The 12,225-nt window shown below is 60.0% G+C and overlaps 1 protein-coding gene across 1 annotated transcript in view; it reads right to left on the reverse strand.

Annotated features, from left to right (window-relative positions):
• Positions 1 to 2,307: 2,307 nt before the first annotated feature.
• The window catches only part of LOC101935514 (uncharacterized), a 29,123-nt gene continuing 19,205 nt past the window's right edge, over positions 2,308 to 12,225 (reverse strand). The window contains exons 5-7 of the mRNA XM_065573715.1: positions 7,940 to 8,194; positions 5,473 to 5,808; positions 2,308 to 3,915 (exon numbers count right to left, since the gene is read on the reverse strand). Coding sequence (XP_065429787.1) covers positions 3,515 to 3,915; positions 5,473 to 5,808; positions 7,940 to 8,194 — 992 coding nt within the window. The 3' untranslated portion in view covers positions 2,308 to 3,514. The remainder of the gene's footprint in view (positions 3,916 to 5,472; positions 5,809 to 7,939; positions 8,195 to 12,225) is intronic.

Here is a 12,225-nt window from a genome sequence, read left to right on the forward strand (position 1 = left end):
GGGGAGGAGGTGCGGCCCAGGCTGGCCCCCCCCGGCGGCTCCAGCCTGGGTCGGCTCGGACCCTGGGGTGCCGGCCCTGGCCCCCGGCCGACCACCCCCGGCCCGCCCAGCACTGCCGGCCCCCGGCGGCCCAGCGCACCCCCCCGGCTCCCGGCCCCGGCGGCCCAGCGCACCCCCCGGATCCCGACCCCGCGGCCCAATGCACCCCCCCGGCGGCCCGGCTCCCGGGCTCCCGGCCCCGCGGCCCAGCGCACCCCCCCGGCGGCCCGGCTCCCGGCCCAGCCCCGCGGCCCAGCGCACCCCCTCGGCGGCCCGACCCCGCGGCCCCGGCCCGGCCCAGCGCACCCCCCCGGCCCCGCGGCCCAGCGCACCCCCCCGGCGGCCCGGCCCCGCGGCCCCGGCCCGGCCCCGCGCACCCCCCCGGCGGCCCGGCTCCCGGCCCGACCTCCCGGCCCCGCGGCCCAGCGCACCCCCCCGGCGGCCCGGCTCCCGGCCCGACCTCCCGGCCCCGCGGCCCAGCGCACCCCCCCGGCGGCCTGGCTCCCGGCCCGACCCCCTGGCCCAGCGAACCCCCTCGGCCCCCCGCACCCCCCCGGCGGCCCGGCTCCCGGCCCGACCCCCCGGCTCCCGGCCCCGCGGCCCAGCGCACTCCCCCGGCGGCCCGGCTCCCGGCCCGACCCCCCGGCTCCCGGCCCCGCGGCCCAGCGCACCCCCCCGGCGGCCCGGCTCCCGGCCCGACCCCCCGGCTCCCGGCCCCGCGGCCCAGCGCACCCCCTCGGCGGCCCGACCCCGCGGCCCCGGCCCGGCACTGCGCCCCTGGACCCCGGCCCGGCACCGCGCCCGGCCCCGCGACCCCGGCCCAGCCCTCCCTCCCGATTTTCCCGGACATGCCCGGCTTTTGGGGATTTCCCCCCGGACGGGGATTTGAGCCCCCAAAAGCCGGACATGTCCGGGAAAATCCGGACGTATGGTAACCCTAGGCTGGATTCTCCAGGAGCCCAGCCGGGTTAGATGCCATGCTGTTTGGTAGATCTGGCCCCAACGGGAGGGCTGAGCCCTGGGGATCTGGCCCTAACCAAGGACGCTCCGTCCAAGACCCGGATCCTGCAGTGAGCTCTGTGTCAGCACAGGGGGAACAAAAATTTGGTAATAAAAGACTCTTTGGTCTCGCAGGCAAAGAACCGGTAGCTGGAAGCTGAAGCTGGACAATTTCAGACTAGAAGCAAGGTGCAAATCTTCCTCGGTGAGGGCGATTAACCATGGAACAACTTTACCAAGGGGCGCTGGGGCTTTGCCATCGCTGGACCCCACCGGGGGGCTTTGAAGCATCTGCAAACTGAGCTCACCACACCAAGGTGGGTTTTGGGGCTGAAACACCCAGTTACCTGCCTTTTCTAGTCAAAATTACAGAAGGGGGAGGGGGGAATGGAGCCTCCAGACTTACCCCAGCCCCAGCCCCGCTGATCCGTCCTCCCACGCAGCCTGGCATTCCCACTGCTGCAACAGAGATTCGTAACCAACCCCAATTCCTAGCCCAGCCTGGTGCCAGCAGGGAGATCAGCTGCCTCCTGGATCAAGTGATGGGTACCGGGGAGCAGTGGCATCGTAGGGGGGCTGAGCTGTGTCCGTTGGCTCCACCACACCTGGATTTTGGACCCTGTCCCGTAGACTCGATGGCTCTGTTAAACCCAGGGGACGTCCTGCAGCTAGTCTCTTAACTCAAGTGGCTGTTCGCTCCATACGTTCAAAGCCCACTTTCCGGGGATTTCGTTTCCCGCTACACCGGGATACGTTGAGAGCAGCAGCAATATATTAAACCCCCCCCCCCAAATAAACTCAGCTGGGGGGTTTCTGGCCTCCAGGAATGTGGGTCTGCGGTTTCCAGGATTGATCTGATTCTATTCCAGCTGGTTGGCCGGGCCCTAATTAGACCTGACTTTCCTAGGACTGGCCGGAGAAGGCTCCTTTCCCCATCCCCTTTCTCCTTGCAGTGTTTTCTGGACAGCCCCTTTTTGTTCATCCATTCTCAGTCGCTGGGCTGGGACTTCCCTGCCCTGGGGCATTAGCACAGGCTCTCCAGGGGGCAGGTCTGGGGTTCTGTTTTCCAGCCCTACCCAAATACCCATTTGCAGTTAGTCTCCAGGCGCCAGTTCAGAACGTGGAGGGCTACATGTGCCCGCCCCCAAGCCCTGGGGCGCGGGGGGCAACATCCATCGCCAGGATGAAACAGCCAAGCGAGATCGTGGGTGGTGAGGGCTGTACATGTTCAGCAGACAGCGCAATTCAGTCCTGCTTGGTGCTTTTGCAGGGCTTTTATTGTGATGGATGCTCATCGGCCCAGCCGCTCAGCACCCTTGGGAAGGCAGGTAAACGCAACATAGCATCCATTTCACAGCAGGGGAAACTGAGGCACGGAGACTTGGGGAGGTGACTTGCTCAGGGGTGCACGTGGAGCTGCTTATGCAAACTCCAGGACTCCCGAATCTCAGCCCCCTCCCCCCCCCCCCCCGCTTCTCTGGCCTACAAATGTCACTGCTTCCCTGGGATTGAAAGGGAATTGAACTGAATTGCTTTTCTGTCTTATTCTCTATCCCTTTCTTAATGAGGCCCAACATTCTGTTCACTTTGTTGACGGCCGCTGCACATTGGGTGGATGTTTTCAGAGAACCGTCCACACTGACTCCACGATCTCTTTCGTGAGTGGTAACAGCTCATTTAGACCCCATCATTATATAGGTATATACAGTGGTGGACTCGGACCAGAAGGATATAAAAGAGAGTCCTGTTGGGCTCCATGGGAGACTCCAGACTACAGGACCGAGCGAGCGCCTGCAGAGAGGCAGCGGCCAGAGAACTCACCTGGGGCTCAGGAGACCTGACTTCTAGTCCTGGCTCTGCCAGTGACCGGCTGGGTGGCCGTCCCCTCCCTGTGCCTCAGTTTCCCCTCCTGCCCTTTGTCTATGTAGCCCGTCCATGGCAATAACGACCCTTTGTCTGTTCAGGCAGAGGACGCTTCGGGGCAGGGACCATCTCCACGATGTGTCTGTGCAGCATCCGGCAGGAGGAGCTAGAACTATCGCAATACAAACACCAGCACAGAGGCGCAGGGCTCTCCGAACAAAGCGCCCTGCCCATAGGGTTAGCGTCCGCCAGGCTCCCAACAGAGGGCACTACTGGGTGAGGGGGGGGGAGAGGGAGCTGGGGGGGTACACTTGGGGGGTGCTTGGGGGTGTGTGGCTACTGGAGGAGGTACCTGGGGGGAATACTGGAGGGGGTATTTAGGAGGTGCTGGAGGGGTGTGTGTACTGGTAGGGGGTACCTGGAGGCAGCATCTGTGGTGTACTGGAGGAGGTAACTGGGGGTACTGGAGGTGGTATTTAGGGAGTGCTAGAGGGGTGTGTGTACTGGGAGGGGTATCTGGGGGTGCTGGAGGAGGTACCTGGGGGGTACTGGAGGGGGTATTTAGGAGGTGCTTCCCTTTCTCTTCTCTCACCCAGGGACCCCGGCTCTTCCGTTAGCTCCTCGTCTTCACGTGGACGATAGCCACCACGATGCAGAGGGGCACATAGACGGCCGCGATGATATAACCCTTCAGAGTGCAGTGGCACGATCCCTGGCTCCCACCGCCCTCCTGCCCTCCCTCATCACCTCCCGCCAGCGTGGTCCTCCCGCCTGTGGTCACAGGCGCTCCGCCTCCTGGGGGACCCGTCGATGTTCTCCGTCCTCCTGCTGGGGGACCTGTCGATGTTCTCCGTTCTCCTGCTGGGGGGCCCGTCGATGTTCTCCGTTCTCCTGCTGGGGGACCCGTCGATGTTCTCCGTCCTCCTGCTGGGGGGCCCGTTGATGTTCTCCGTTCTCCGCCTCCTGGGGGGTCCGTGGTTCCTCCTTTGCCAAGGGCCCCTTCCTGCCCACGTTCTTTGCCGGGGATGGAACACAAGAATTGCACGTGAATAGCAATTGTGGTTTCCTGCCATGCACGGCTGGGGCTGGGGGGTTGGTTTTAGATCTCCGGCCAGAGACGCTGGGACAATGTGTCTGGTGGGGGTGCTGAGAGCCATGGAACCAAACTGCCAACCGTGCATAGAATGGAAACCACATCAAGCCAGGGGGTGCGGCAGCCCCCCGCTCCCAGTTCCAGCCCCTGTCTCCAGCCCCAGAGCTGCGGGAGGGGCTTTCTCAGCTCGATCTACAGCAGCGTCTTTAACACAGACAGGCTGCCGGCGTTTCGTGCTGCGTGGAGCCCCCCAGTGAGACTCCGTCGGCTTCAATGGGGTTGCACCGATTGACCCCAAACGCGGATTGGGCCCCCGTGGCATGGGTTGGATTGCAATGGAAACGAGAGGGAACCGAGGAAGAGGAGAGAGGAGGAAGAGGAGAGAATGGATGGATTCCTCCAGGGCTCTGGCCTGTGCTTGCCCTGTGGTCTCATCCCACATTGGGCAATATGTGGAAGTGACAAAAATAGCATGTGTCTAACAGGAGGGCGTGCCTGAGCCTCATGGCACCTAAAGGTCACCACCCCCACCCGACTTTCCGGCCCCCTGCCCTGCGGGGTGGCTGCCGAGAGACGCCGCGTCCTTCCCCCTGCCTGATGAGAACCCACCGCTGGCGCTGGGAATTTTTACCCATCGGCTTGAGATGAGTCACAGAATCTGACAGTCTCTTTCCCACTCCTCCTGCCCCTGCTGGGGCTAATAAAACTCACCCCAACTGGGATCAGGGCCCTGCTGCGCTAGGTGCTGTACACCCCCTTAAGCAGACAATCCCTGAAGAGCTTACACTCGGAAGAGATGAAGGAAGGGTTAGTCAGCTTCCCTATGTCTACAGCTGGGGAAACCGAGGCACGGAAGGACAATGTGACTTGCCCAAGGTCACACAGCCAGGCAGTGGCAGCGCTACGAATTGAAGCTAGCTTTTCTGAATCCCAGGTCAGTGCCTAAAAGCTGCCCTTCCTTTCCGGGCCTGGCTTCGCTGCAGAGTGAGCCTGGGTGGTCGGCACCCAGGGCTGAGCCCCCGGCTTAGCCTCGCCCGGGTGTGAGTTTGTGTCTTCGCTCGTTCTGCGCATCCCCGTGTGTCTGTCCCGAGGACTTCTGGGGGCACTTCCCATGGCGCTCGGTGCTGTGGCAGGCTGAGCCGCTCTCTTATTCTTTCCCAGTGAATTGGGGGAGACCTTGTCTGTCCTTCTGGGCACACGGGGGGTGAAGAGGGGGATGGTGGGAAGGCATTGGAGGATTATCAGCACTGGAGCGGCTCAGCTGGCGTTCACGCTGCAAAGGGGGTGGGTGACCAGCCTGTCTGAACATGGCCCCTGTGTGCTAACCCAGCCCCTGACCTGAGCCGGCTAGCCTGGGCTGAAAGCACCCCCAGACCGGAGCGTTTGTGTGTGGACAGGAGCGGGACTGGGGTAACAGCCGGGTAGGAGCCCAGGCTAGCGCAGTCCCATGTGCTGAGCTGCCGGAGGGACTGACTTACCTCGCACTGACAGCTCATAGGAGAACGCCCTGGGCTTGGTAGGGTCTGAGGCGATATCCACAACGGCGCGGTACGGCCCCTGGTCCTCCAGCCGCAGAGCGCGGATCTCCAGGGAGAGGTTCCCGGCGTGGATGGCCAGCCGGTGGCTGAAGTTGGGTAAGAAATTGACGTTGAACGCCTGGGCCTGGGGTTTGGCCTCTGCGATGTGAGTGCCCTGCCTTTCCGAAAACCACAGGATGCGGACGATGTCCCTGGCCACGGGGCGCAGGGCGGGGAAATACACGGACTCACCCACCAAGCCCTCCAGCTGCACATGGCCGGAGGAGAGCCGCAGACCTGCAAGGAGAGGGGAGGCAGGAGGGCATGGGTGAATTGAATAGGGATTCTTACACGGCAGGGGGAATTGGGCCCATCGGTCCATAAAAATCAGCACTGGGGGACACGCCTTTCCAGAGCCATGAATAGAACCCAGAAGTCCTGAGTGCCAGTTTAATGCTCTATCCACTAGATCACACTGCCTCCCCTAATTGATTTACATGGGGCGTTATACCAGGATATGCTCACGTGTGAATTTAAAGTGCTGTAGTTATACCAGTATAATGCCCCACGATGCATCTCCCACGGTAGGGCGGACGCAGGGCATGACAGTGGGCACGCGGAGCCCGGCGGCCGCGCTCTCTTGAGTTAGGCTGCAGTGTGACAAAATGCTCGAGATCAACTCGGCCTCGGTAAATCCAGAGAGGAGACAAAGCCAGAGTGCTAGGGGCTGTACAGGTTCAGCCCAGCTGGATTAAGTGGGACAGAAGCAGCGACTAGCCGGGCGCTCTCTGTCCGGGGGAGCTGTGTCACTCTCAGAGACTGGGCCCTGCGAAGACCTTTCCTTTCCCCGTTCTGCAGAACTTGCCTCTGTCATCCCCATGGGGATGTGAAACCCCCTGGGAGTGGGCAGCAAGGCCTCTTCCATTCGCCTCGGTGCTGGAAGGGGTTTTTCTCTTGCTCTCATAAATCCACCCCCCAGAGACGGACACTAGGTCGAAGAAGGGTTCTTCCGTCGACCTCACGGTGTCTACATCGGGACTTCGGTCAGCTTAACTGTGGCTCTCGGGTACGAATTTTTCACACCCCTGAGTAACGTAGCTCCATTTTAGGTGTAGACCTTTCCCTAGTGAGATTTGAGAGGGGACGTATCTCTGGGTAACCCGAAGACCCCGAGTTATCAGAGCCAGCGCTACCACAAACCCTGCCAGGGAAATTAAATCTCCTGGGTCAGGGCACAGGGGCGGCTCCAGTGAGTGCCTGGGGCGGCAAGCCCCGGGGGGCGGCAGGCAGGCTGCCTTCGGCAGCATGCCTGCGGGAGGTCCACCAGTCCCACGGTTTCGATGGCAATTTGGCGATGGGTACGCCGAGGGCGCGGGACCGGCGGACCTCCCGCAGGCATGCCGCCGAATCCGCGTTACCAGCGGACCTCCTGCAGGCGTGCCGCCGAAGGCTGCCTGACTGCCGTGCTTGGAGCGGCAAAATACATAGAGCCGCCCCTGTCAGGGCGTAAACCCATTTCTCAGTATTAGAGACCAGGGTGAGACATACAAGGTGTGTATGTGGGGGGAGGGGGACTTCCCCACATCTGCCCACTGCGGGGTTCTTGCACCTGCCTCTCAAGCTAGCCACGGTCAGAGACGGGCTACCAGGGCTGGGAAACTCCCTCCCAGCTGCTGTATGGACACTAGGGGACAGACTCACTTTCGTGTGGTATTGGGGACTTTAAGGGGGGAGCTTCGGGTGTGTCTACACTGCATGCTAAGCCTGGTCTGTGGGACCCGAGCTTGTGGACTCGGTGTTTCCAAGCCTGCGTTTGAGCGTCCACACTGCATTGTAAACCTGGGCTTACTGTGGCTGGACTCAACTCACAGCCGTGCTAACGGATCCACATTGCATTACGCAGACCTGCTGACTGGGGTCTGGGGCTTGAGCTGTGTCCGCACGGCAGAATGACAGGGCTTGGAGCCAAGTCTGAGCAGGTCTCGGGCTCTGACCCACTTCTCCAAGCAGAGTCCTAGGACCTTGCTTACTGACCTGAGTCAGGCTGATTTGTGTGTGGACGCAAGGGCGGGTTGAGCTCAAACCTGAGTCAGACCCTGGGCTTGGTGCTCGGTGTAGACACACCCGGAGCGTTCGGGTGGGTGGCTGTGAAGCTCTTGTTATGCCCAGCCACTTGGAACGAGACCCAGAATAAAGCAGGCGTCTTGCAAACACCTCCCGCACTAAGCGGTCACTGAGCATCACCACCTGACAACACAATCCAAGAATCCCAAAGGGGGGTTAAAGTTACCTGCTCCACGCCCCGTCCCTGCCTCTGCCAGCCCCAGGGGAACTGCAAAGCCGGCTGCACTGGTCAAGAGAGCCCCATCGCCCCATCCCAGAGTGGTTCCAGCCCACCAGATAAACAAGAGGCCCCTTTGCTACTCACCCCCTGGAGCCAATAGCAGGAGGCTACGGAGCAGCAACCCCATGGCTGGCCCCATGCCCCGGACTTCTGCTTTCGGGTAACTGCGCTGCAGCGTCTCTGCGTGAGCGGGTGTGGGGGCAGGGGTCTTATAAAGGCCCTGTGCGGCGCACAGGAAACTGGGCTTGGCCACAATATGCCCGTGTGTTAGTTCGCCTTTCCTGCCAAAGCTGGATGTGTGTGGCAAGCTGTGGTCGAATGCATCCGCAGAGGAGGTGGCTCGGGGGGTAGCCAGGAGTGGTGTTAGGATTTTGCTGGCAGCCCAAGGAAAAGAGCACACTGAATGGTATTGCATGGAGGCAGTGGGTCCTAGTGGCTGGTGGCCAGGACTCCTGGGTTCTATTCGTGGCTCTAGAAAGGAGAGTTGTCCAGTGAAAACTGAAGAGGGACTTGGTGTCATTTCTGCTGGCGTCTGTTCCCAGCTGCAGGCGGGACGGTGTTTTAACCGCTAGAGCGACAGAACACCTGGGTTCTGCACCTGGCTCTGCCACTGAGTTGCTGCCTGGCTTTGGGCAGGCCACTTCACTGCCTCCTTCTGCCTCAGTTTCCCCCTCTGCGAATGGGCATGGCAATCCTTCTGTTTGCAAAGTTCTTCAGATCCTTGCATGAAAGGTCCCACAGCTGCACAAAGCCTTGCTTCTCCTATTCGTTGTAATGGAGCATTTAAACCTCGGGGGGGGGGTATTTAATGCACCCCCCACCTTCAGTTCTTGGGTAACATCTGGGGACCACCCACTGCTTATTTTGTAAAGGAAGAGGGGCTGGGGCTCAAGCAACTGTTTTACTTTCATAAGTGATGCAGCAAGGCCAGAGGTGCCGAGGCTCTGAACTGCCAGGCCCAGAATCATAGAATATCAGGGTTGGAAGGGACCTTGGGAGGTATCTAGTCCAACCCCCGGCTCAAAGCAGGACCAATCCCCAGACAGACTTTTGCCCCAGATCCCTAAATGGCCCCCTCAAGGATTGAACTCACAACCCTGGGTTTAGCCGGCCAATGCTCAAACCACTGAGCTATCCCTCCCCCCAGAAGTGCCGGGGCTAGGAACTGCCAGGCCCAAAGGTGCTGGAGCTCAACCCTGGCACAAATTAAGCACCTGGACACCTCTTCACTCAAACCCAATGAGGTCACTGCTGCTCCCCGTCCAGGGTAACCAATCGCTCCAGGGCATTCTCTGGGCTCTGGCCTTTACTGGAGGCATTAGCCTGCCCTCAGTTTGTCTAGAGCAGCTCGCTCCCGTAGCTAAACCGACCATGGGGTTGATCCCACAGAGCTTCTATGGGGCGAGCGGCATGAGACTTCCTCTGGGAGGGGGCTCCTGTGTTGTGAGGCCCCTTGGCACGGGGGGAGCTTCTCCTGTCCCCGGGTCCCATGGTGCATGGAGCATGTAGCAACCCACAGGATGGTGGGGGAGCCGATAGTTTTCTGCTCTTGGGGTGGGGGAAGAGGCCTGTGGCTTGATTCTCCTGCTACGTCGGGGTGTGCTGGAGAGACTGGAGGGTTTGGTGCAGCGTGTCTGCATTAGGGGTTTACTGGCTCCGTCATTGCAAATTTCCCCTACCTAGACCCCATGAGAAGGCAACGATTTTGGGGGTGGGGGAGGGAGCCCCTCGCTTGCTGGGATGAGGTAAAACCAGTTTGTTCAGGCTGTACAAATTGTCCTCTCCTGGGACCCACGTGGGGAAAGCAAACGGGTTTCCTCATCAAACAGACCCAACATCCCGTGACCAGCAGAGGAGCAGGAAAAGGGTCACCTTGCGACAGGCTGGCTATGGGTTGCGGACAGAGGGCCACATCCCGTCTTGCAGAGCCCAGTGGCGCTGGCGGGAAATGTCTCCTCATTAGACAGCATCAGACGCGAATGACTTCCCCAGCCCAACCCGCTGGCATCGCTTTTCCTGCTCGTTCAGCTGGTGCCCAGCAAGACGTCCCGGAGAAAGGCCGTCCCAGTAAAGTGAAGGGTGCCTGAGCGGAGCCGCTCCTCAGAGCTAATCAGACCAGTCATCCATCTCTCTATCCCAGGACACACCCATCACTCTCCATGCCATTGCTCTCTCCTGAATGGAATCAGAATTGCTCAGCTGTGTGTCATTGGCCCTATACTGCTTATATGTAGTGGAGAGTCTCAGGTAGATGAAGAGGCAGGCCCTGGATTATTAGCAATGCTATTAGGCCCAGATCCACAAAGATAGTTTGGCTCCTAACTTCCACTGGAATCAATAGCAACCCTTGCTTTTAGCATGAAATGTGATTGGTCCCAGGAGGTGGCTCTGGATTGGTCACAGCACAGTGAGCGACTCACACACGCTCTTCCCTGGACAGTCTGATAAATTACCTCCCGAGGAAGAGAGCCTTGGGAGGAACTGGGCTGAATTGATTCTGCTTGGGATGGCGGGCGGGAGGCCCTGGTCACACCAGATCCCGTCCCGTGTTTGTCCTGGTCACCGGCTTCCTTCCTTGCTGGACATTCCTGACATTTGTTATTGGCCGGTGAGCCAGGGAAGAGATTTAAGCCCAGTGATATGGGATGGCTGGGAGAGCTGCTGAGTGGGGCTGTTTCTTGTTCTAACCCCTCGAGGGAATATCCCGGGGGACGGGTCTCTATGTCTCAGGGGTGCCTGCTGCTGACGCTCTCCTGGGAGGCACGCAGCCGGGCTTCACCAGGGCCTGTTCCTTTCGTGCCAGAGGCCTAGCACCTCACCCCTGCCCTTTCTGGTGGGAGGCGGCAGGCTCAGGCCCTACCCCAGCATTAGAAACGCACAGAGGACGGCGTCGCAGAGATGGTGACCCCAATGCCACGGGACAGGCCCTTTGCAGGTAGGCAGCACCCCAGGGAGCAGCCTTGCTCCTGAGGTGAGATCTCCTGCCACCCCGGAGCTCGGCTGAAGGGTCCCCTTAAACCGGTTCCCTTTGGGCTGGGTGGGAGCGAGGTAGAACGGCGAGGGACCTGCCTGGGGCAAACACGGATCTGGGGGGGGGGTGTTCCCACTCACGTCTCACGGGTGTAAATGACGACCGAGACCCCAGCCGTCTTATTGGCGAAAAGGCGACAGGGGGCCTGATCCTGGCTGTTAAATGTCAATAGCTGCCGAAGCCAAGCGTGGTCGAGTGCTGCCACCACCTGGTCTGAATGGAGCTTGTTCTTTGCTTGCAGTGGGGCAGTAGCCGTGTGGGTGGCAAGATATTAGCGGGACAAGGTGGAGGGAGGCACCTGACTTTTGTGGGGGGAAGCAGGGGACAAGCTTTCGAGCTCCCCAGAGCTTGTCTTCAGGTCACCTGAAGTTGCTCCAGTAAAAGATGTGATCTCCCGCACAAGAGACAGGGGTCCCTGGGGGAACTCCCATGGCCTAGTTATACAGACTGGTGAGCTGGTGGTCCCTTCTCCTTCTGGCTCTAACCCTATGGGCACGTCGATTTACACAACTCACCTCTGTCAACACCGTCTCCTCCCGATAATCCTCCGAGAGCAACATTTTAAACTTTAGTGCAATTGATTTAATGAGTTTTAAGCACTGAGAAAGCACAGAGCTGGTGTGCAGCGTGGATGGGCAGGAGAAAGGTAGGGCCATCGTCTTGGTACGGGGAAAAGGATGGGGTTAGAGTACCCCTAAGGGAAGATGGGTCTAGCCCAGGGCGTCTCAAACTGGGGGTTGGGACCCCTCAGAGGGTTGTGAGGTTATTACATGGGGGGTTGCGAGCTGGCAGCCTACACCCCAAACCCCGCTTTGCTGCCAGCATTTATAATGGGGTTAAATATGTAAAAAAGTGGTTTTAATTTATGAGGGGGGGTTGCACACACAGGCTTGCTATGTGAAAGGGGTCACCAGTATGAAGGTTTGAAAACCACTGGTCTAGCCCCACCTATGACCCAGATAAGGATGATGGGGATTTGAACTCAGGTCTGTAGGAGTACTAGGAAACCAACAGTGTCCTACCACCACCTGGTTACACTCTAGGATACTGCCCCCACAATTAACAGATGTTGCACTCTGCAGGAAGTTCCGCCTTATGTGATCTGACTGACAGTTGCCTTAGCGAGCCCTCATTGGCTCCTTGGCCCTATATAAGCCCATGGGGCGTAGTGGGCTGTGCTCAGGGAATTGGGTGGGGTTTTTTGGTGATGGCTGTCTGAGTGCTTGCTACTGACTTGGACTCTGATTGACTCCTGGAGCACCAATGTGGACCATGGGTCTCGCTCTGACCCTTGACTTGTGACCCTCATACTGGCTTGGACACCTGGCTCCCTCTGCCC

The sequence above is a fragment of the Chrysemys picta genome, chromosome 20, assembly GCF_011386835.1.
Source record: "Chrysemys picta bellii isolate R12L10 chromosome 20, ASM1138683v2, whole genome shotgun sequence".
Classification (NCBI taxonomy): Eukaryota; Metazoa; Chordata; order Testudines; family Emydidae; genus Chrysemys; species Chrysemys picta.